Source organism: Symphalangus syndactylus, chromosome 19 (genome assembly GCF_028878055.3).
Source record: "Symphalangus syndactylus isolate Jambi chromosome 19, NHGRI_mSymSyn1-v2.1_pri, whole genome shotgun sequence".
In the NCBI taxonomy this organism is placed as follows: Eukaryota; Metazoa; Chordata; class Mammalia; order Primates; family Hylobatidae; genus Symphalangus; species Symphalangus syndactylus.
In genome coordinates this window covers 70687995-70711454 of record NC_072434.2, presented here as the reverse complement: position 1 = coordinate 70711454, position 23460 = coordinate 70687995, and the positions used below count along the sequence as shown (strand labels likewise).

The 23460-nt window shown below is 41.8% G+C and overlaps 1 protein-coding gene across 2 annotated transcripts in view; it reads left to right on the top strand.

Moving 5' to 3' along the window:
- ACBD3 (acyl-CoA binding domain containing 3) overlaps window positions 1–23460 on the top strand; it is a 45693-nt gene that overhangs the window by 11574 nt on the left and 10659 nt on the right. For both annotated transcript variants that reach the window (XM_055234312.1, XM_063613393.1), the window contains exons 2-5: window positions 11203–11344; window positions 12289–12429; window positions 16612–16770; window positions 19470–19644. In XM_055234312.1, coding sequence (XP_055090287.1) covers window positions 11203–11344; window positions 12289–12429; window positions 16612–16770; window positions 19470–19644 — 617 coding nt within the window. The remainder of the gene's footprint in view (window positions 1–11202; window positions 11345–12288; window positions 12430–16611; window positions 16771–19469; window positions 19645–23460) is intronic.

The window sequence follows — 23460 nt, the reverse complement described above, 5'->3', positions numbered from 1 at the left end:
ATTCTTGAACCAGTCTTAGTGTTTGTGGTAAGACTTAGTTAAGTTGGCTGTCCAACTGTCATCCTGGAAATTACCTTCACCTTCTCCTATTGTGTTAGATTCTGTTTTCTCTGAATCACTTATTTTCCTTTGTTGTTGTTTTTATTTGTTCCATTACTTTGGAAATTCATACCCCTTAATATCTTCCTGTGAAAAGAGTGCATGAGACCACGCCTTTCCAAAAATGTGTTTGTTTTACTGTCACTTTTGATTTATTTGATTGGGCATAAAAGTCTAGATTGGAAATAATTTCCCTCCGGAATTTTGAAGACATTATTCCATTCATTGTTTTCTTTTTTCTTTTTCTTTTCTTTTTTTTTTTTTTTTTTGAGATGGAGTCTCACTCTTTTGTCAGGCTGGAGTGTGGCGGCGATCTCGGCTCACTGCAACCTCCATCTCCCGGGTTCAAGCGATTCTCCTGTCTCAGCCTCCTGAGTAGCTGGGATTACAGGTGCATGCCACCATGCCCGGCTAACTTTTTTTTATTTTTAGTAGAGACGGGGTTTCACCATGTTGGTCAGGCTGGTCTCGAACTCTTGATCTCAGGTGATCCACCTGCCTTGGCCTCCCAAAGTGCCGGGATTACAGGCCTGAGCCACTGCGCCCAGCTTCCCATTCATTGTTTTCTAGCATTCAGTATTCTTTTTTTTTTTGTTTGTTTGTTTGTTTGTTTTTGAGACGGAGTCTGGCTCTGTCACCCAGGCTGGAGTGCAGTGGCGTGATCTCAGCTCACTGCAACGTCCGTCTCCCAGTTCAAGCAATTCTCTGCCTCAGCCTCCTGAGTAGCTGGGATTACAGGCACCCACCACCACACCCAGTTAATTTTTGTATTTTTAGTAGAGATGAGGTTTCACCATCTTGGCCAGGCTAGTCTTGAACAGGATCCTGACATCGTGATCCACCTGCCTTGGCCTCCCAAAGTGCTGGGATTACAGGCGTGAGCCACCGCACTCAGCAGTATTCATATTCTTAAAAAGTCTATAGTCATTCTGATTCTTTATCTTGTGTATGTGACCAGTTTTTCTTTTTAGAAGTATGTAGGATCTCCTGTTTAATCTCCATGTTAAAAAGTTAGAGAATTATTGTCTCCTTGTTTGTTTTCAGTGATTTTGCTGAATACTTGATAGTCTTTTCAGTTTGGAAACTTGGGCCCTTCATTTCAGGGAAATTTTCTTGTTTTCTTGTTTTCTTTCTTTCTCTCTCTCTTTCTTTCGACAGAGTTTTGCTCTCGTTGCCCACTCTGGAGTGCAATGGTGTGATCTCGGCTCACTGCAACCTCCACCTTCTGGGTTCAAGCAATTCTCCTGCCTCAGCCTCCCAAGTAGCTAGGATTACAGGCATGTGCCACCATGCCTGGCTAATTTTGTATTTTTAGTAGAGATGGGGTGTCTCCATGTTAATCAGGCTGGTCTCGAACTCCCGACCTCAGGTGATCTGCCTGCCTCGGCCTCCCAAAGTGCTGGGATTGCTGGCGTGAGCCACTGCTCCTGGCCATATTTCTTTGGTAATTTTCTCTGTTTTCACTCTTTCGTACTGTTAATAGGTAATCGATCTTTTGGATTAAACTTCTAATTCTCTTACCTTTTCTTCCCCATTCTTCATGTTTATATTTTTGCTCTGTTTTCTAGGAAATATCCTCAGCTCCATCTTCTAGATTTTTTAATTTTTTTTTTTTACATTTTTAATTTCCAAGAGTTCTTTTTTCTCTGAATTGTCTTTTTTTTTTTTTAAGTATCTGGCTTTGCTTCATGGATGCATTAGCTTCTGTTTCTGAGGATATTGACTATAAATTTTTAATGTTATTTCACTGTTAAAATTTATTTTAGTTTTTTTGTTTCCATGGTGGAAGCTTTCCTCAAATGTCTGGTGATCCTTCAGTATTTCATGTTAAAGGATAAAGTATAGAACACCTAATTGTAACATTAAAGTAGAAACCTTTTTTCTAAGGTGATGAGACGGAAGAACCATCAAATATCAGCATCTTTCAAATCAGTGTCTGTAGGTTTCTAAGGTGATGAGACGGAAGAACCTTCACATATCAGCATCTTTCAAATCAGTGTCTGTAGGTCTTTATTTGGGGCCAGTTTTTCAAGAAAATACTCCTATCTCCTGCATGGGATATATGAACCTGGTTGCCAACATTCAGGAACTAGGCAGGAGAAGTGGGGATGAGTGGGAGGTACTTACCATTTACTGGGGAAACATTTCATTTATATGTCTAATAGTATACTGTAAGCCAAGTGTCCTAACATCTGGAGCATCCCTGATTCACTTTCTGTAGTAAATATCCAGCCCTCTACTGGGTAGGGGCAGGGTAGCCATCTGCCTGCTTGGGGTTGCCAAACACAATAGGAGGGAGGGTGGCTCCTTACATCTTATATAGACTTTAAACCAGATTCTTGTTTTCATCTACACTTCAGCTTTTAAAGAACCTGATGCCTTCAATTTGTGAACCTTTCCAGGGTTCTCTTTTTTTTGTCCCAAGACAGAGTTTCGCTCTTGTTGCCCAGGCTGGAGTACAGTGGCATGATCTTGGCTCACTGCAACATCTGCCTCCCGGGTTCAGGGGATTGTTCTGCCTCAGCCTCCCAAGTAGTTAGGATTACAGGCGTGCACCACCACTCCCAGCTAATTTTTGTGTTTTTAGTAGAGACTGAGTTTCACCATGTTGGTCAGGCTGGTCTCAAACTCCTGACCTCAGGTGATCCACTCGCCCTGGCCTCCCAAAGTGCTGGGATTACAGGTGTGAGCCACCACACCTGGCCCTTTCCAGGGTTCTCTGAATTGGCTTCCTTATTCCTTTTAGTGGGATTTTATTAAGGATCAGAGATAATTGTGTGTGTTCAATCTATCATGTTTAACTGGAGGTTTATATGCATGTTTTCTTTTCCAAGCAGAATTTGTGTTTGGTTTTGTTTGCCATAGAAAGCAGAATTCCAAAATTGATTGAATTAAATAACTTTGTAATATTGATAATTAATGAGTGCAAGAGCCGAGGATGATGCCTGTATTCCCTTCTGGGAGGACTGAAATAGAACTTTCCTTTAGGAATAGGGCCCTGGTTAAAGATTTTTGAGTTTCTACAAGGCTTTTTGTGTCTGTGCAGTTAGTGGTACTTATTACTTTCCTGCTAACTACATTTAACGTTTATGGTACCAGAAATAATTTAGAAGAAAATTATTCTTGGCTGGGCGTGGTGGCTCATGCTGTAATCCCAGCACTTCGGGACTCTAAGGCAGGCGGATCACCTGATGTCAGGAGTTTGAGACTAGCCTGGTCAACATGGTGAAACCCCATCTGTACTAAAAATAAAAAAATTAGGTGTGGTAGTGCACTTCTGTAATCCCAGCTACTGGGGAGGCTGAGGCAGGAGAATCACTTGAACCTGGGAGGCGTAAGTTGCAGTGAGTCGAGATCGTCCTACTGCACTCCAGCCTGGACGACAGAGTGAGACTCTGTCTCCAAAAAAAAAAAAGAAAAAAAGAAGAAAATTATTCTCATCTGATTTAAAAGACTAAACTCTTGTGATGTGTCAACCAGAGCCACCTGAAGAGTAAGAGAGAAGTAACCTTTTGTGTAATACTAATAGTCTGCATAACAAAATAGATTGTGAAGGATTTTTATTTTTCTGTGTTTTTTTTTTTTTTGAAGCTTAGAACTTCAGTACTGTGTGAACTGTGCTATACCAAAAGTGGTTGGGATTAGCACATCCTCCTGGGTTTTGTATATTCCTTGGGAGAATAATCTCTTAACCTCATCCCAAAGGCTCAAAATACATTGCTTTGACTTTAAAAATGTGTGTTAAAAAAGATAATGTGTATGTGTGTTTGATTACAAAGTACATATGCTTACTGAAAATTTGGGGAAATAAAAAATGAATAAATAAAATTAATTTGTAATACAGTCTTTCAAAAATAATTATTAGTATTAACATTTGAGTTTTGTTTCATTTTGAGACAGGGTCTCACTCTGTCACTCAGGCTGGAGTGCAGTGGCACCATCATGGCTCACCACAGCCTCAACACCCAAGATCAAGGGATCCTCTCGTCTTGGCCACCCTAGTAGCTGGGACTGTGGTACACGCCACCATGCCCAGCTAATTTTTGGGTTTTTTGTATGTGTGTGGAGACAGGATTTCACCATGTTTCGCAGGCTGGTCTCAAACTCCTGGGCTCAAGCAATCCACCTGCCCTAGCTTTCCAAAGTGCCAGGATTATAGGCCTGAGCCACCAGGCCCAGCTGGGTTGGTTGGTTGGTTTGTTGTTTAGACAGGGTCTTCATCTGTCACCCAGGTTGGAGTTCAGTGGTGCTTTCACGGTTTATTGGAGCCTCAACCTTCAGGCTCAAGCAATCCTGAGCCTCCAGAGAAGCCTGGACTTCAGGCGCATGCCACCACACCCAGCTGTTTTTTAGTTTTTTGTAGAGGTGGGATCTTGCAGTGTTGCCCAGGGTGGTCTCAAACTCCTGAACTCAAGTGATCCTCCCCCTTCAGTCTCCCAAAGTGTTGGGATTATAGGTGTGAGCCACTGCACCTGGCTGTTTGTTTTCTTGATTTTTTTTTTGAGACAAATTTGGCTCTCATCTAGAAAAATTATTAATTTGGAGATTCAGTAGTAAGATTTACAGAAAGGATTATAGAGCAATTATTTTTATTTTCTTCAGAGTCAGAATCTCGGTGGATTGCCCAGGCTAGATTCTAACTTGTGGATTCAAATGATCCTCCTGACTCAGCCTCCCAAATAGGTGGGACTACAGGTGCATGCCACTGCAGCTGGCAATAGAGCAATTGTTAAAACTAGTAAGTGCATAAAAGAGTAAATGGGAATGCCAGGACAGTTCACAAGCATGGATATACTGTTTTGTTCATTCTCATAGTAGTTGACCCACAAAGTCAATTTCTTTTGTGAGATTTGCTGGGCGTGTTTTTTGATGAGGGCCTGTGAACAAAAACGTAGGCTTAAGCACTGAAGTTCACAGAGGTCAACGAATCTGTTTGCCTGACCAGGACTAACACTGAAAATGTATTCTTCTTTTTTTCTTTTTGTTTTTTTTTTTTGAGATGGAGTTTTGCTCTTGTTGCCCAGGCTGGAGTACAGTGGCACGATCTCGGCTCAATGCAACCTCTGCCTCCCAGGTTCAAGCAACTCTCCTGCTTTAGTGTCCCAAGTAGCTGGGATTATAGGTGTGTGCCACCATGCCTGGCTAATTTTTGTATTTTCATTAGAGACAGGGTTTCACCATGTTAGTCAGGCTGATCTCAAACTCCTGACCTCAGGTGATCCACCCGCCCCAGCCTCCCAAAGTGCCAGGATTACAGGCGTGAACCACCGTGTCTGGCCACGTATTCTTCTTTTTAAAAATACATTTATTGGCCAGGCACGGTGGCTCACGTCTGTAATCCCAGCATTTTAGGAAGCTGAGGTGGGCAGATCACCTGAGGTCAGGAGTTCAGGACCAGCCTGGCCAACCAAATATGGTGAAACCCTGTCTCTACGAAAAATACAAAAATTAGCCGGGCATGGTGGCACACACCTGTAGTCTCAGCTACTCAGGAGGCTGAGGCACGAGAATCGCTTGAGCCTGGGAGGCAGAAGTTGCAGTGAGCCAAGATCAAGCCACTGTGCGCCATCGTGGGTGACAGAGCAAGACTCCATCTCAAAATAAATAAATAAAAATACTTTTTTAATTTGCACTATATTTTTAATTCTGTCAGGTATAAAAAGGGCAGATGTTAAAATAACATCCAAAAGTACCGAAACTCAACCAGGCGCGGTGGCTCACACCTGTAATCCCAGCATTTTGGGAGGCCAAGGCGAGCAGATCACCTGAGGTCAGGAGTTCGAGACCAGCCTGGCCAACGTGGTGAAACCTCGTCTCTACTAAAAAATACAAAAATTAGCCAGGCGTAGTGGTTCATGCCTGTAATTCCAGCTACTTGGGAGGCTGAGGCAGGAGAATCGCTTGAACCCGGGAGATGGAGGTTGCAGTGAGCCGAGATTGTGCCACCACACTCCAGCCTGGGTGACAGAGTGAGACTCTGTCTCAAAAAAAAAAAAAATTGTTTACTTACCATCCCTCAAAGCCCCTGCACCTAGTTCACATTATCAAATGCTTGAAATAAAGAAGCAAGTTGGCCAGGCATGGTGGCTCATGTCTATAATCCCAGCACTTTGGAAGGCTAGGGTGATTGATTACTTGAGGCCAGGGGCTCGAGACCAACCTGGGCAACATGGCAAAACCCTCTCTTTACAAAAACACAAAAATTAACTGGGCATAGTGGCACTCACCGGTAGTTCCAGCTACTCAGGAGGCTGTGATGGGAGAATCCCTTGAGACCAGGAGTTCAAGGCTACAGTGAGCTGTGATCGTGCCACTGCCCTCCAGCCTGGGTGACAGAGTGAGAACCTGTCTCAAAAAGAAGCAAACTTATCATCTGGTAGGAAGTGAACCCTCCCTCCATTAGTAGAAAACCCAGGCCGGGCGCGATGGCTCACGCTTGTAATCCCAGCACTTTGGGAGGCCGAGGCGGGCGGATCACGAGGTCAGGAGATCAAGACCACGGTGAAACCCCGTCTCTACTAAAAATACAAAAAATTAGCCGGGCCTGGTGGCGGGCGCCTGTAGTCCCAGCTACTCGGAGAGGCTGAGGCAGGAGAATGGCGTGAACCCGGGAGGCGGAGCTTGCAGTGAGCCGAGATTGTGCCACTGCACTCCAGCCTGGGTGACAGAGCGAGACTCCGTCTCAAAAAAAAAAAAAAAAAAAAAAAAAAAGAAAACCCAAATAGCAGTCTTTTACAGATAACTTTATAGCAATAGTCAGAGATTTCAAAACATTTTTTTCATATCCACTTGCCCCATCTATTAGTTCAAATCACCTTCCTGCAGCAAAAAAATAATTTTGTGTGTGTGTATGTTCGAAATTGCTATTTTGCGTGACTAATCAGAAAAGTGGTCTTCAGGTGAATAGTTTCCTTGTGATTTTATCTTTACTGACATTTATTTAGATAAAACCACTTAATTGAATTTATTCTTAAAAAAAAAAAGAAGGGAAAAATGCACTCTTAGGCCCACCACATCTTTTTTTCTTGAATCATTGGCAGCATATGTTCTTTCATAGGCTCAAGATAAAATGACATAGGTTAATGTCTTTTTTTTTTTTTTTTGAATTGGAATCTCGCTGTGTTACTTAGGCTGGAGTGCAGTGGCATGATTTCGGCTCACTGCAATCTCCGTCTCATTCAAGCGATTCTCCTGCCTCAACCTCCTGAATAGCTGGGATTACAGATGTGCTGCACCACCACACCCAGCTAGTTTTTGTATTTTTAATAGAGAGAGGGTTTTGCCATGTTGGCCAGACTGATCTCGAACTCCTGACCTCAGGTGATCTATCTGCCTTGGCCTCCCAAAGTGCTAGTATTACAGGTATGAGCCACTGTGCCCGGCTGCTTAATGCCCTTTTTTTTTGTTTTAAAAAACAAAAACTCGGCTCACGCCTGTAATCCCAGCACTTTGGGAGGCCGAGGCGGGCCGATCACGAGGTCAGGAGTTCGAGACCATCCTGGCTAACACAGTGAAACCCTGTCTCTACTAAAAATACCAAAAAAATAAAAAATAAAATAAAAATTAGCCAGGCAGGCTGGGCGCGGTGGCTCAAGCCTGTAATCCCAGCACTTTGAGAGGCCGAGGCGGGCAGATCACGAGGTCAGGAAATTGAGACCATCCTGGCTAACACAGTGAAACCCCGTCTCTACTAAAAATACAAAAAAACTTAGCCAGGCTCGGTGGCGGGCACCTGTAGTCCCAGCTACTCGGGAGGCTGAGGCAGGAGAATGGTGTGAACCCGGGAGGCGGAGCTTGCAGTGAGCCGAGATTGTGCCACGGCCCTCCAGCCTGGGTGACAGAGCGAGACTGTCTCAAGAAAAAAAAAAAAAAAAACAAAACTCTAAATCACAAGGCTAAGATCAGAAGCTGGAGCTATTTTTCAAATTATCACCATTTGTTAAAAGCGAGAAGGGGATGGGCACAGTGGCTCATGCCTGTAATCCCAATACTTTGGGAGGCTGAGATGGGTGGATCACCTGAGGTCAGAAGTTGGAGACCAGCCTGGCCAACATGGTAAAACCCCATCTCTGCTAAAAATATAAAAACTAGCTGGGTGTGGTGGCGCACACCTGTAGTCCTAGCTACTCGGGAGGCTGAGGCAGGAGAATCACTTGAACCCAGGAGACGGAAGCTGCAGTGAGTCGAGATTGTGCCACTCACTGCACTCCAGCCCGGGCAACAGAGTGAGACTCTGTCTCAAAAAAAAAAGTGAGAAGGAAGTTGTTCTGGGCTGTGTTTCTCTAATAATTACCTGTGACATAGTAGTGTAAGAAAACTTTTGGTGATTAATATCCTTATCAAGTATTGATGATTAATGTCATCAAGTATTATGTGTTGTATGTGCTATATATACTTTTATACAGCTGGCAGCACAGTAGGTTTGTTTACACCAGCATTACCATAAATACTTGAGTTATATGTTGCATCGTGTTATGGTGGCTACCACACCACTAGGCCATAGGAAAATTTCAGCTCCATTATAATAATCTTATGGGACTACAGTCATAGAAACAATCTGTCCCTTACTGAAATGCCATTATGCAGAGCATGACTGTATCACATTGTTTCGACTTTCCCTTATTGATAACCTTTTAAGTTATTTCCAGTAACAAGAAAACAGTGCTGCAGTGAATGTCCATGTATCTGCCTCCTTCTGTATATTTGGGAGTGCTTGTCAAGCATATGTAATGAGAACTGGAATGACTGGATCATAGGGCATACACATTTATAATTTTGAAATACAGGAGTCTCTCCTTGTCCACGGTTTTGCTTTCCCTGGTTTCAGATAACCGGGGTTAATCAAGGTCTGAAAATAGGTGAGTAGAGTACAGTCAGATATTTTGAGAGAGAGAGAGATCCCACATTCACATAACTTACTGTTGTATATTATATAATTGTTATATTTTGTTATTGTTAATCTCTTATTGTATCTAATTTATAAATTACAGGTATGTACATTTAGGAAAAACATAATATATATAGGGTTCAATATCATCTGCAGTTTTAAGCATCCACTGGGGGATAAGATAGGGACTATTGTGTATTGCCAAATTGCCCTTCAAGGTAACTATAACAGTTTATACTTTCAGCATTCATATATGAGAATGGGTACCTGTTTGTAGGATCTTAATAACTTTAGATGTTATCTAAGTTTTTTGTTTATCTGATGGGAGGTGGGGGTCTTGGTATCTAATGCTTTTAATTTATATTTCTTGACTAGTGGGGTTGAATATCTTTTTGGATGTTTATTGGCAGCTTCTATATTTTTTCTTCTCTGAGTTTCCTCCTGTTCTCTAACCCATATTCTTCTCACTAATTAGTGATTTTATTTCACCACTATATACATGAATGAGACATATAGGTAGTATATACTACTTTCAAGCGCCCTCCCTGTTTTCTTTAAATTTGGTAGTCTGTTGTCAGTGGAATCAACCAGTAGTTAATGCTACCATTTATCAAAGAAGCAGAACTATTCTCTGAGTATTTCCCATTTTACCAGAACCCAATTTCATACGGCTTTTAAATGTTGGTAGCAGTTAGTCTTTATAGGTCAAACTGGTTGCACTCTTAATTGCCTATATGGAAACCTACCAGAGCCAATCTGGTGAAGGAAAGAAAAGCATTAATAGTTATTAATAATAATAATCCTATTACCTCTGAAGTAGCAACCTCTGAAGTGTAACTCTCTCTTTATTGATGAATAAACTGAGAGGTTGAACAGTCACATAGATAGGAAGTGTCTCAGCTGAGATTTAAACCCAGGCCATCCAATTCCAAAGCCTTTTCCACCACATCATACTGCCTCAGTGGGATGGATACATTTTTGAATACAGCCTTTCAAAGTGTATGTAATCTCTTATGCATGATCATGTTAAAAGGGACTAATATAAAATTATTTTAAGTTTTTCTTTTCTCTTTTGGCTAAAAATTATTTTTAAAAGCTATTTTAAAAACGGATTGTTGGGCTGGGCATGGTGGCTCACACCTGTAATCCCAGCACTTTGGGATGCTGAGGCAGGAGGATTGCTTGAGCCCAGGGTTCAAGACCAGTCTGGGCAACACTGTAAGACATCGTCTCTGCAAAAAGTAAAAAATTAACGAGATGTGGTGGCACGTGCCTGTAGTCCCAGCTTCTCGGGAGGCTGAGGCAGAAGGATTGCTTAAGCCTGGGAGGTCAAGGCTGCAGCCTGACTGCAGCTTGACAGATGGGTTTTTCTGTAGTAGCTTTAGCATAAATATTGATAGTTGGCTTATTTTTACAACCTAATTCAGAGTAGGCATGGTGGTTCACACTTGTAATGCCAGCACTTTGGGAGACTGAGGCGGGAGAATCACTTGAGCTCAGGAGTCCGAGACCAGCCTGGGCAACATAGTGAGACCTTGTCTCTACAAAAATAAAGACATTTTCCAGGTATGATGGCGCATGCTCCTGTAGTCCCAGGTAGTTGGGTGGCTGAGGTGGGAGGATCACTTAAGCTCAGCAGGTTGAGGCTGCAGTGAGCTGTGATCGTGCCACTGCATTCCAGCCTGGGCAATAGAGCGAGACCTTATCTCAAAAAAAAAAAAAAAAAAAAAAAAAATCAGCATACAGGATTTCCGTCTTAGGTTCTGTTGTTAATAAAATGTAGTAATTGGGCCGGGCATGTTGGCTCAAATCCCAGCACTTTCGAAAAGGCAGCTGAGACAAGAGGCTTGCTTGAGCCCAAGAGTTCGAGACCAGCCTGGGCAGCCCTGTCTCCGCAAAAAGACAGGTTTGGTGGCACGCACGTGTAGTCCAGCTACTTGGGGGCTGAGGTGGGAGGATCGTTTGAGTCCAGGAGGTCAAGGCTGCAGTGAGCCGTCATCACACCAGTGCACTCCAGCCTGGGCAACAGAGTGAGACTGTCTACAAATTTAAAAATTTTTTAAAAGTAGTAATTGAAATAAAAATTTCACCATTAGTGTTTGTGTCTATTACAGGCAGTTTGTGACATATTTTGTAGCAAAGCTTTAGTATATAATGCTGAAAATTATGTATTTTGCCCGTGCTAATTGTTTTCTTTGTGTTTCTTTTTCTTATAGAAAAAGATGGCAAAGCATTTCATCCAACTTATGAAGAAAAATTGAAGCTTGTGGCACTGCATAAGCAGGTTCTTATGGGCCCATATAATCCAGACACTTGTCCTGAGGTTGGATTCTTTGATGTGTTGGGGAATGACAGGAGGTAACAGTGTTTTTCTGTGTAGTGAATTTAATGAGAATAATGTTGGCAAAGGGTACAATGTGTATTGGTTAAGACGTGAATAGCTGGTTCATTGGTTTGGAATAAGAACTGAACATTTTTGCTTGTAGCTTCTGGAGTCTTCAGATATTTATCTGTTTTTAGCTTAGAGATGTTTATGGTTAAATATTGTGGAAGAACTGTATTCATCTGATTATGAACATAAGACAAGTAGAGCTTCATTTGATTCTTCCCAAATAATATTAAAAGTAGTCATTTAAAATATATAGTAATTGATTCCCTTACTGAGGCATAAAAAAAATTGTGACAAAAAAAGAATACATTGAGTATTTTTGTTTAATTAAGCCTCAAATATTATAAAAGAAAAATAGGCCGGGTACGGCAGGCAGTTCACGCCTGTAATCCCAGCACTTTGGGAGGCTGAGGTGGGTGGATCATTTGAGGTCAGGAGTTCAAGACCCGACTGGCCAACATAGTAAAACCCCATCTCTACTAAAAATAAAAAAACTAGCCGGTGGTACTGGCACACGCCTGTAATCCCAGCTACTCAGGAGGCTGAAGCAGGAGAATCGCTTGAGCCTGTGAGGCAGAGGTTCCAGTGAGCCAAGATCACGCCACTGCAGTCCAGTCTGGGCAACAGAGTGAGATCCTGTCTCAAAAAAAAAGAAAAAAGAAAATAAAAGAAAAATTGATACCCTTTTGCTATATGGGAATCATCAGCAATGCAGTTGTTTGGATTGTATGTGGCATATCTAATTTAGTAAGTCAATACATACTTGTTAAAACTTGAAGTTTTGAGCCTTTTGCTTCCAGTAGAATCATTCTTCATTTTAGTTACAATTGAGAATTATTCATGTTTATGTTTAAATTTAAAAGTTTTGGTTCTACTAAGAAGGGGAGGTAACTTTTCTTGTTATTCCTTACAGGAGAGAATGGGCAGCCCTGGGAAACATGTCGAAAGAGGATGCCATGGTGGAGTTTGTCAAGCTCTTAAATAGATGTTGCCATCTCTTTTCAACATATGTCACATCCCACAAAATAGAGAAGGAAGAGCAAGAAAAAAAAAGGTGAAGTTTGAGGGCATGGAATACTTTACTGCTGTGCAACCCAGTGTACTGATGCTTTTGTTTTATAGAGTGTCTGTTCTAGTTCTAGATCAGGTGTCTTGCTTTCCTTGGATCCCCACTTCTTGTGGCAATTGTTCAAACTTCCTGATGTGAGCAGTTATTTATATTATAAGTTTTGGGGGGAGGGAGGACTGCTTCCTACTGGCCGGGCCTTTAAAAGGAACCTCCCATCCATCATGGCAGCCTTCCTTTTGTTTTATTACACTAAGTTGCTGAATAAGCCCCACCATAAACTCAACCACTCCCTCCTCCCTATCCTCTGGTCTGATATACCCTTTGTTGCAGTCTCCCTTGAGCTTCTAGAATACTCATGCTCCATTTCATAGTTTGCAACTATGCTACCTTATATAGACATTCATGTTGGCTTTGGCTTTGGCTTCCAGCTGGCTTATTGATTATTTTCTTTTTTTTTTTTTTTTTTTTTTGAGACGGAGTCTCACTCTGTCGCCCAGGCTGGAGTGCAGTGGCGCAATCTCGGCTCACTGCAAGCTCCGCCTCCCGGGTTCACGCCATTCTCCTGCCTCAGCCTCTCCGAGTAGCTGGGACTACAGGCGCCCGCCACCACGCCCGGCTAATTTTTTTGTATTTTTAGTAGAGACGGGGTTTCACTGTGGTCTCGATCTCCTGACCTCATGATCCGCCCGCCTCAGCCTCCCAAAGTGCTGGGATTACAAGCATGAGCCACCGTGCCCGGCCGATTATTTTCAAGTTTTGGAGGAGGAGCTACTGAATGTGCTGTTTATGCTTATGGGACTCTCCATTGTAGTTGTGAATTAGAATTATAGTTACACCTTATTTATCTAGTGGCTATATTTTCATCAGTTTTGACTATCTAAAATTTTAGGTGATGAAAATGATGCTACAAAACCAATTTTTCTTCAGGTTATGTTATGCTTTTTTTTTTTTTTTTTTTTTAAGATGGAGTCTTGCTCTGTTGCTATTGCTCAGGCCAGAGTGCAGTGACACGATCCTCTGCCTCCTGGGTTCAAGCAATTCTCCTGCCTCAGCCTCCCGAGTAGCTGGGATTACAGGTGCCTGCCACCAACCCAGCTAATTTTTGTGTTTTTAGTAGAGATGAGTTTTTACTATGTTGGCCAGGCTCGTCTCAAACTCCAGACCTCAGGTGATCCACCCGCCTCGTCCTCCCAAAGTGCTGGGATTACAGGCGTAAGCCACCTTGCCCAGCTGATGTTATTCTTTAAAAACAATTGATTCTCTGGTTTCCTACCTTAACGTGGATTAGAAATAACAGATTAGAAGAGAAAATAGCTTGATAATTAGGGACATAATAGAAAGCATGAAAAATAGACACGAGAATTATAAAAGCATGGCAGTCAGGGGTCATTTAATATGAAGGTAAACTTCTCCATTACAATAGTATGATGTATAATTTTTGTGTTTATAGCTGTAACCCCTGAGTCATCAAGAGATGGAACATTAGATATGATTTATTCCTGTTTAAGATAATAGGAAATTGCTTGATTACATTTTCAGAAGATACTTATCCAAAGAAAGTTTTTTTTTTTTTTTAATCTAAAGGAAAGATTTTGATTCTTATGAGAATAGAATGAGATTTCTTTAACTGGAAAATTGATTTTTTTTTTTTTTTTTAGGACTAGAAGGAATTTTATTAATTTTTTTTGCACACAAAACAATAAACATTTTCTAAAAATACATACAAACAAAAAGATGCATATCAAACAGGAAGGTTGCACATGGGAAGATGGGGAATAGAAATGGGGGTGGGAATTAAAGAAGATAAATGAGAGAGGGACTTTGTATGGATCAGTGATAATAACTGAATCCTCTATTTGACAAAGAAGAAGGAGAAGGAAGAGGAAGAAAAAGAAAGTGGGATAAAGGATCAGAAAGGGAGGAAAATAGAAAAAATTAGAGTATGACTCCAGGGTAGACCTGTTTTGTTGTCGCTGGGTTGGTTGGTTGGTTTGTCTGTTGTATTTTTCATATGTTTTGCCATGTTGGCCAGGCTGGTCTCGAACTCCTAGCCTCAAGTGATCAACCTGCCTCGGCCTCCCAGAGTGCTGGGACTACAGGCGTGAGCCATCACGTCCAGCCCCCACATTGCGTCTGGCCTCCGTGGTAGATCTCCCAGACAGGGCGGCCGGGCAGAGGTGCTCCTCACTTCCCAGACGGGGCGGCCGGGCTGAGGCGCTCCTCACATCCCAGACGATGGGCGGCCAGGCAGAGGCGCTCCTCACTTCCCAGACGGGGCGGCCGGGCAGAGGCGCTCCTCACTTCTTCCCAGACGGGGCGGCCGGGCAGAGGCGCTCCTCATTTCTTCCCAGACGGGGCGGCCGGGCAGAGGCGCTCCTCACTTCCCAGATGGGGTGGCTGGGCAGAGGCGCGGAAAATTGATTTATGTCCTACAGTCCGTTGTGTAGTGATGTTGGATCAATCAGGTATCGCTAGGATGTCTGTAGAAGAAGTATCTATCTATTACTTTTTAAATTCTTATTTTGATGATATATATGCATATTTCTCCTAAGTATTGTCAAAAGTTACTACTCAACATATATATAGAGCTGCATTTTCTTTTTAAAAATATACTTTTGTCATGGGATAAAGTCCATATAGAATTATTTTAAAGTGTTTAAGAGTAGACTTCATCTATCCTGAAGCTTAAGCTCTGGCTTGTGAACCTTCTTGCCCTGTACCAGCTGTGACACATTAAAAGTAGGTCATGGCCGGGTGTGGTGGCTCACGCCTGTGGTGGCTCACATCTGTAATCTCAGCACTTTGGGAGAACGAGGCAGGCAGATCACTTGAGTCCAAGAGTTCATGACCAGCCTGGGCAACATGGCAAAACCCTGTCTCTACAAAAAAATACAAAAATTAGCCAGGTGTGGTTACAGGTTCCTGTAATTCCAGCTACTCAGGAGGCTAAGGTGGGAGGATCATTTGAGCCTGGGAGGCGGAGGTTGCAGTGAGCCAAGAACGTGCCACTGCACTCCAGTCTAGGTGACAGAGTGAGACCCTGTCTCAAAAAAAAAAAAGTAGGTCATGTTATTGCTATATTTTGAGACTTGGCTGTGGCTTAGGTATTTGTTAATCACTTATAGGAGTTAGAGGGGAGAAAGGTGAGGTAGCTTAGACAGTTCTCGTGGTAGGACCAAGAAATGGTGTCTTACCTGATACTCCTTAGAAATCTTCCCTTTCATCCTGTCTGCAGCCTCCCTGAACACCATACCACTCTTAGACCCTGAAGATGTCCATTCCTAGCGCAATAGGATCTGTTCTTTTTGGAAGGGTCTTGTGGGGTGGGTGAAAGCTGGGCAAGGGCTGCCCTGAAAGGTTAACCGTTCTTTTTTAAATTAAAAGCTTTACAAAAATTTTAATTTCAGAAATAATACACAAATATATGCAATATAAAGATTTTCATTTATGGCAGTATGTGAAACACAAACTGAAAAAAATATTTTTTCCCACATTTCTTTTAATTCCACTCTCCTCTGCATAGATAATAACTGATAAACTTAGAGTATGTCCTTCCAGATCTTTTCCTTTGTATTCACCTTTTTTGTTTTTCATTAAGCAAATGTATTAAATGTCTTTACATATTAGGCATGTATTTCTATCCTTTGGCTCTGCGATGTTTCAGGGTGGATTTTTTACTTCTATACACGTTTGTCGAGTGCTTGTTCTTTCCAGCACAGTGCTAAGCCCTGAGGATGTAGTAGTGTGAGATAGGCAGTCTCTTCCCCTATGGAGCATCTACTTTAATGGGTAATGCAGATCTATTGCTGAATGTATCACACAAATTTAATTATAATGACAGCAGGTATTATGAAGGAAAAGCTTTTAGTGCTGTGAGCCTATATTAGAGGGGATCCTTCAGGGTATAGGAATATAATGCTTTAAGTAGTGTCATATGATGGACACATGTCTGTTGCTGTGCAACAATAATTATTCTTGATGTGATTTGTATATTGTGAGATTGATTCCCTATAAGTTTCTGCTAGTAAAGTGTATGTATTTTAAATTTTGATGTATATATCCACCTTGTTGTCTAAAAAGGTCGTGTCAGTTTTCCCTGGGAACTACAGTTTTATTTTTAAACAGGATTCAACATATAGGGTTCATTCTCTATCCTTTGCCTTGTAGGAAGGAGGAAGAGGAGCGAAGGCGGCGTGAAGAGGAAGAAAGAGAACGTCTGCAAAAGGAGGAAGAGAAACGTAGGAGAGAAGAAGAGGAAAGGCTTCGCCGGGAGGAGGAAGAAAGGAGACGGATAGAAGAAGAGAGGCTTCGGTTGGAGCAGCAAAAGTAAGTTTATTATATGGCTTATGTTTTAAAATGAGAAATGGAAAAAAAATAGAATAAAAATAAGAAATGAGCGGGCCACGTGTGGTGGCTCACGCCTGTAATCCCAGCACTTTGGGAGGCGGAGCTGGGCAAATCACCTGAGGTTGGGAGATGGAGACTATCCTGGCTAACACGGTGAAACCCCGTCTCTATTAAAAATACAAAAAATTAACCGGGCGCAGTGGCACATGCCTGTAATCCCAGCTGACTGAGGAGGCTGAGGCAGGAGAATCGCTTGAACCCGGGAGGCGAAGGTTGCGGTGAGCCGAGATCGCACCATTGCACTCCAGCCTGGGTAATGAGCGAAACTCCATCCCTCAAAAAACAAAAAAAAGGAATGTATTAGAAGGTTTTGGGGTTCACTTGCAGAACCCGGAGATTGGAAGCAGGAGCTGAGGTTGCTTGGTTGCGCTGTTTCCTGTCTCTGCTTCTCTCGGCTTATGTCTCTGCTTCATTCTTGCTCTCTGCAAATTGTCACTGTCTGCTTTGGCATATGCAAGGCTATCCCAGGATTTATTTGGTCTGTGTTTCCATGCATCTGACAGAGACTGGCTGGAATCTGTGAGACCCAGTTGCAATTTCCCAGGACAGAGAATCTTGTTGGCCCAGTCTATGTCAGATATCCATTTATACCATTTATAGTCCTCAGTACATTTGGAGGCTGCAACTATTGCTTACTCAGTAAGGGCTTTGAGACTCAGGGACTGACAGGTTCTTCAAGAGGGAGCTGTGGGTACAAGGAGGCAGTGATTAACACCCATAAAACACTGTGGGAAGTAAGTCTGAGTTTGTAGGGGTGGCATGGCTTGTAGGTTAAACCAGAGAACATGCTAGTCCATTGATTTCTTCTCATTATTTCTGGGTAGTTCCTCAGAAAAAGGTTTAGTTCTAGCCTCAAACTAATCCAGGGCCTCATTCAACTTTGGAGAAAGACTATGAATGCAGCTCTTTTTTGAGGGAGGTTGTCCTAGGTGGATCGAGTGTCGTGCTGTATGCAGGCGTTTGTGAGGCTTTGCTTTGTTATCTGTTAATAGATGGCTTTGAGGTCTCTGTTAAGTTGGTCACATAAGTAAGTTAAGAAGCATGTGGTTGCTGGCCGTGGTGGCTCATGCCTGTAATCCCAGCACTTTGGGAGGCCGAGGCGGGCGGATCACTTGAGGTCAGGGGTTTGAAACCAGCCTGGCCAACATGGTGAAACCGTCTCTACTAAAAATGTAAAGATTAGCCAAGTGTGGTGGCAGGTGCCTGTAATCCCAGCTACTTGGGAGGCTGAGGCAGGAGAATCGCTTGAACCTGGGAATAGGAGGTTGCAGTGAGCTGAGATCACGCCACTGCACTCCAGCATGGGTGACAGAGTGAAACTCCGTCTCAAAAAAAAAAAAAAGGGCTGGGCGCGGTGGCTCACGCTTATAATCCCAGCAGGAGATCGAGACCACGGTGAAACCCCGTCTCTACTAAAAATACAAAAAATTAGCCAGGCGTGGTGGCAGGCGCCTGTAGTCCCAGCTACTCGGAGAGGCTGAGGCAGGGGAATGGCGTGAACCCGGGAGGCAGAGTTTGCAGTGAGCCGGGATCGCACCACTGCACTCCAGCCTGGGTGACAGAGTGAGACTCCGTCTCAAAAAAAAAAAAAAAAAAAAAAAGCATTGTGGTTTATGAGTATCTCTAAACTAAGCATGCCAAGATATTTTCAGTATTTCCTCTATTAAGACAGGCTTTAAATTAAATTCTGTGGACCCTTAATTTTTCACTGGCTTTATTTATACTTACCAGGGCCACCTGTAACATCTTCCAGCTGTTCTTCTGCCTCTTACTGTTTTTTATGTATTTAGGTACAGAAGCCATAGCCAACAGTTAAATACCTCATCTATGTCAGAGATGACAATCCATCATCTTATAGCATCATGGTAAATTAGTATAGCTCTAGGGCCAAACTGCCTGGATTTGCATCAGGCTCTAGCATCTAGCAGTATAGTCTTTTTTTTTTTTTTTTTTGAGACGGAGTCTTGCTCTGTCACCCAGGCTGGAGTGCAGTGGCGCAATCTCGGCTCACTGCAAGCTCCGCCTCCTGGGTTCACGCCATTCTCCTGACTCAGCCTCTCCGAGTAGCTGGGACTACAGGCGCCCGCCACCACGCCCGGCTAATTTTTTGTATTTTTAGTAGAGACGGGGTTTCACCATGGTCTCGATCTCCTGACCTCGTGATCCGCCCGCCTCGGCCTCCCAAAGTGCTGGGATTACAAGCGTGAGCCACCGCGCCCGGCCTTAGCAGTATAGTCTTGGGCAAGTTACTGAACCCTCTGTCATAGGGTTGTTGTGAGGACTAAATGGGTTAGTATGTGTGAGTACTTTCAACACTGCATGGCACATAGTAAGGGCACAATAAGTGTTAATAATTATGATGGTGGTCATGATGATGATGATCATATGCTTATCTTCCATCCCGAATTTTCCTGGGAAATCCTAAGTAAAAAATTAGTGGCCAAGCTTATTTTCTTAAATCTTTCTTCTGGACCCAGAACACATACTAGTTGTTGTACATTACTAGCTTAGTTGTTTTTAAGAGTTACAGACTATAAAAGTAAGTAATAAGGACATTTTATTTTGTCATGAACAATCTCCTGTAGCCAGACTAGTATATATATTTTTAATGTTTTTAGGCAGCAGATAATGGCAGCTTTAAACTCCCAGACTGCCGTGCAGTTCCAGCAGTATGCAGCCCAACAGTATCCAGGGAACTACGAACAGCAGCAAATTCTCATCCGCCAGTTGCAGGAGCAACACTATCAGCAGTATATGCAGCAGTTGTATCAAGTCCAGCTTGCACAGCAACAGGTACGATAGACAACCCTAGAATTCAGCCTTAGAGAGAGTTTTTAGTTTCATTGGAACCCAAGTTCTTTTTTAACAGTCGCAAATGAATTTTGCATTAGTTAGCCTCTAAGGTGTAAAGTAACTTTTGGGTGATCTTTTAGGCAGACTTGAGAATTGTACAGACAATTGTGAGAGAAAATATGTGTTATCGAAGCAGCCGATGATGTTATATTGTCATAAGGGTATTTGGGAGTTGTATGGGTTGAGTGTCTTTACTGTGAGTCTGGCATAGACCCTAATAGTGGTCCTGGAACACAAGGACCTGAGTAACTAGCCATAGTTCAAAGATGTCCTTCAGGCAGTGCACTGTCAGAGGCTCGGACAGCCTCCAATGGGAGGATGCCCCTGCCCTAAGACCATGGGCTGGTTCTGCAGAGCTAGCTTGGGTCCATTTGACTTTGTGTTAGGCACCATGGTTAGGCAGTGCTCATAACAGCACATTGCTATTCCTCCTCCAACTGCCTGCCCCCAAATATTTTGCTTCCACATAGGAGAGGTTGGTTTAGGTGAAAGAACATGGGACTGGGAGTCTCATAACACTTGGATTCTCTTCGGGCTTTGACATTACCTTGTTTGATCTCAGACAAGTTCTTACTGCTCTGATTGTTCTGCCCTTTCTTTCAGTCCGTAACAATAGGATATAAAATCAAAGCACCTGTCCTTTTAACCTCACAGGACTATCAGAGGAGTCAAATGAGAAAAGAGTTGTCCTGTGAACGATTTTTGTACTTGTGGAAGACACTAATTTTACATTCATTTTTTTACATCTTGTGCAGGCATAAAATATCTCCTTAAACTTAACATAGCTTAGTTTAACTTACTTAATTTTCACTTATAAAGCAGTTACCACCTGTCAAAAAATCTGAGTGAAGAAAAGTGTTACATTATAGTTGCTCAGCATTTCTTACTGCATGAAATAATCTTTGTTGTTTTTGCCAAACTCTTTAAATTCCTTGAAAATGTGTATTCTTACTAAACAACCTTTTCTCCTGAGTCTTTGGCATCAGTTAGAAGTTAAAAAGCACTGCAAGTTTTTTGTAATCCTGAAGAGGAGGAAAAGATGCCAAACCAGAGTTTATTCAAGATAATAAGTGGTATTTTTGAGAGATTTATTCTCTCTCCTCTGAAGCCTGTTTCTACTTTAGTTTCACTTCCATTTTCCTGCTTCTTTGATAGGCAGTGAGATCATTTTTAATAGCACACACACTCTGTCCTGTTTATAGGTTGCTATCATTTAATGAGAAGAAAGTCAAATAGGACAAAACCACAAATCTTTGAAACAAAACTAGAAAGCCATAATGGAGGCTGGGCATAGTGGCTCATGCCTTTAATCCCAGCACTTGGGGAAGCTAAGGCCAAAATGGTTGCTTGAGGCCAGGAGTTTGAGACCAGCCTGGGCAACATAGGGAGACCCTATCTCTTAAAAAAAGAAAAAAAAATTAGCTGGGCATGGTGGTGCACGCCTCTAGTCCCAGTTACTTGGGAGGCTGAGGCGGGAGGATCACTTGAGCTCAGGAGTTTGAGGCTGTAGTGAGCTATGATGGCGCCACTACATTCCCGCCTGGGTGACAGAGTGAGACCCTGTCTTGAAAAAAAAAAAAAATGCCATAGGCCAAGTGCGGTGACACACGCCTATAATCCCAGCACTTTGGGAGGCTGAGGTGGGTGGATCACCTGAGGTTGGGAGTTCGAGAACAGCCTGACCAATATGGAGAAACCCCATCTCTATTAAAAATACAAAATTAGCCGGGCATGGTCGTACACGTCTGTAATCTCAGCTACTGGTGAGGCTGAAGGAGGAGAATCACTTGAACCTAGGAGGTGGAGGTTTCAGTGAGCCAAGATTGTGCCATTGCACTCCAGCCTGGGCAACAAGAGCAAAACTCCATCTCAAAAAAAAAAAAAAAGCCATAATTGAGATTAGAGTGATCAAACTCAGTTTATCAAATTGATTGGTTGCTTCTGAGAAGAGAAAAGGAAAGGGACTGGGGAAGGAACAAAGGGAACTTTACTCCTATAAAATATTAATTTTTATGTAAATAGCAAAATGAACACATTTGTTAATTTTGGGGTGTAGATACATTTGTGGGTGTTTGTTACATTGCTTGGATACCTTTCTGTGCTTTTTTAAAGTTCCTAATAACAGGAAGAGAGTATGTAAATATATCATTACAATCTATTACATGTAGTACAATAGAGTCATGGTCGGGGGATCCCAGAGAAAGTTGTTTTTCTGCTAGAGCCTTTCAAGAAAGGGTTAGTGGAGATGAGGGACCATTTGAGCTGGGCCTATTGATCATCAAAAATGCTCTTTTGCTTTCCTGTCATGCAGTAAATGTTCTGAATGTGCTGACTTGTTTTGATTTTAGGTACTTTTTCTGGAAGCTAGTATCCCTTCTAGAAAATTGACGTGGAAATTACTGAAAATCCAGACCTTGGAAGAAGATATCTTAAAATCTTAAGCATGTTATTAACCTGTATTAGCAGCAAAGAGAGGCATTGCTATTCATTTAAGTAATTGGCTTGTAAATGATACATTCAATGAAATGTGTGTAGAGATATGCCAAAATATATCATTATCCCTACCCCATGGGATCCTAAAGTCTTTTTCCGTGTGTGTGTGTGTGTGTGTGTGTGTGTGTGTGTGTGTGTGTATTTTTTTTCCTGCAGTGAACATATGCATACTTGCTTACTTGTGACAATGTTTTAGTTTAAAACATTGCTTACATGCCCAAATGCTCATCAGCAGTAGAATAGATAGATTTTATCTTTTCATGATGGAATAACTTAATAGTAATGCAAACAACGAAATACAATTACTTGTGACCCTATAGATGTAGCTTATAAAAGTAATGTTGAGTGAAGGTAGCCAGACATAAAAAAGAACGTATACTATACAACCCATTTCTTTAAAGTTTTAAAATAGGCAAAGCAAATCTATAGTGTTATAAGTCAGAATAGTTGTTATCCTTCAGGGCAGGTGCCCAGAAAGGGGTACCAGGGAATATTCTGGATGCAGATACTGTCTTGATCTGAGTATTAGTTACATGGATGTGTTTGATTTATGAAAATTGATCAAGCTGTGTAATTTATCATTTGTACACTTTTATACATGTATGTTGTAATTCAATTTATAGTTCCCCACCAAAGTTACCTAAGTAATACTCAGATATTTGAAGTAGTATCTGTCCATATTGATTTAGAATAGGAATGTCCCAAAATAGTCCTTTGGATTTAAGATGTTTTTATGGCCATTTTGACTCAGAGGACATTTTGATTTTATATTTGTGAATACACATTTCAATCATAACTATATAAACAGTGACAAATTTTCATTGAGAAAATATTTTTAACCTCAAATTACATCCTGTAAATCTGTTTAATTCTTAGGTCAGCATTTTACAACACGATTAACAATTTTCAATTTCATTGTGATCATAATTTTTCCCTGAAGTTTTAATTTATTGATTTTTTGGGGTCAATTATGTTAGAATAATTGTCCATATTTGATTTTTTTATTACTTTGGGGGCCCATACCAGATTTTGCCAATTATAGCTTCTGCCTTTGTGAATTTTCTTCTGTGACTATTCCCACCAAGTTTAATTTTTCTAATTCAAATTTTGTATATTTAAAGTTTATCAAGATTTTTTTCTTCCATCAATTTTAAGAGCACATGTTACTGTGTTCAATTTTTGCCTTTAATAGTTTTATTTTGGGTTATTTCTACCTTTTTTTTTTTTTTGAGATGGAGTTTCGCTCTTGTTGCTCAGGCTGGA